This window comes from Eimeria mitis, genomic scaffold (assembly GCF_000499745.2).
Source record: "Eimeria mitis Houghton genomic scaffold, Emh_scaff4106, whole genome shotgun sequence".
Classification (NCBI taxonomy): Eukaryota; Apicomplexa; class Conoidasida; order Eucoccidiorida; family Eimeriidae; genus Eimeria; species Eimeria mitis.
This window is the reverse complement of record NW_013572434.1, coordinates 2,261-3,514: the sequence shown is the minus strand read 5'-3', so window position 1 is coordinate 3,514 and position 1,254 is coordinate 2,261. Positions and strand designations below refer to the sequence as shown.

The following is a 1,254-nucleotide window of genomic DNA, read 5'->3' as shown; positions in this document are numbered from 1 at the left end:
TCTCTCTATCTGTGTGTAGACGAGTATATATATATATATATATATATATATATATATATATATATATACTGTATATCCTAGCTCTATCGCTTTAGCTAGCTAGCTAGCCAGCTAGCCAGCCTGCTCTTTTGCTGTGGGTTGGGATTTTCTTTATCTACCAGGGACGCCAATGAACTCCCGAGCATCGCACCGTAGCTAGCTGGCTGTTTATCCTCTAGCTAGCTAGCTAGCTAGCTAGCTAGCTAGCTAGCTAGCTAGCTAGCTAGCTGGGGGGCTGGGCAGACCCTCAAGCAGCACTGAGCTGAATGCAAAACTTCAATCTGTCGAAAAGAAAAAAAAAAAAGAAAAGAAAAAGACGCTGCCACTAAACACCAAAGACATAACACACGCTGTGTTTTACTGCTGCTGCTGCTGCTGCTGCTGCTGCTGCTGCTGCTGCTGCTGTTGCTGTGCTGCTGCTGCTGGTGGTGTCTGAGCTACGCAGCTAGCCCATAGACGGGACAGGTTCAGGTAGCGCGAGCAGCTGCTGCTGCTGCTGCTGCTGTTCCTGCTGCTGCTGCTGCTGCGGCAGATCCAGCAGCAACTCTGCTGCTTCTTCTTTTGTTATTTCTCGGGGGCGCGAGGCCCTCTGGCTTTGCTGCACCAACCAAAACTTGTCGCCGCAGCTCAGCAGCTCCTTCCTGCACACACAAACCCTAAACCCTAAACCCTAAACCCTAAACCCTAAACCCTAGAGCTCCAGTCGTGAAGCGTGCGTTTCTTCCTTGAGAGGCGGTGGAAATAGAAGAAAAGGGTTTACAGTTTAGAATTTCGTATCTAGGGTTTAGGGTTTAGGGTTTGGGGTTTAGGGTTTAGGGTTTAGGGTTTACCTGAGGGTGGTGATAACGATCTGGCATTTGAGGGTTTGTGCTGCAGTCTGCAGAGCAGCAGCAAACCGCTGCGCGTAGTTTCCATCCAAGGCAGCATCAGGCTCATCCAGCAGCAACAAACCCTCGCCACCGCTGCTGCTGCTGCTGCTGCTGCTGCTGCTGCTGCTGCTGCTGCTGCTGCTGTTGGCGAGCTGCTGAGCCAGCAGCAATGCAGCAGCGGCGACCGTTTTCTGCCCCCCTGCAACACAAAACCACCAAAATGCTGCGAACAGCTTGTGCTGCCGCTGCTGCTGCTGCTGCTGCTGCTGTTGCTTCTGTTGTTCTTCCTGCTGCTGCTGCTGCTATTGCTTATGATTATAATGAGTTGCTGCAGCAGCAGCAGCAG

General features: G+C 51.4%; 1 protein-coding gene across 1 annotated transcript in view; it reads right to left on the bottom strand.

Annotated features, from left to right (window-relative positions):
- Positions 1-484: 484 nt before the first annotated feature.
- EMH_0072520 (uncharacterized protein) overlaps positions 485-1,254 on the bottom strand; it is a gene marked incomplete at both ends in the record, with an annotated part of 2,266 nt that continues 1,496 nt past the window's right edge. The window contains 2 exons of the mRNA XM_013499226.1: positions 485-680; positions 870-1,107. Of these exons, the coding sequence (XP_013354680.1) occupies positions 485-680; positions 870-1,107 (434 nt within the window). The remainder of the gene's footprint in view (positions 681-869; positions 1,108-1,254) is intronic.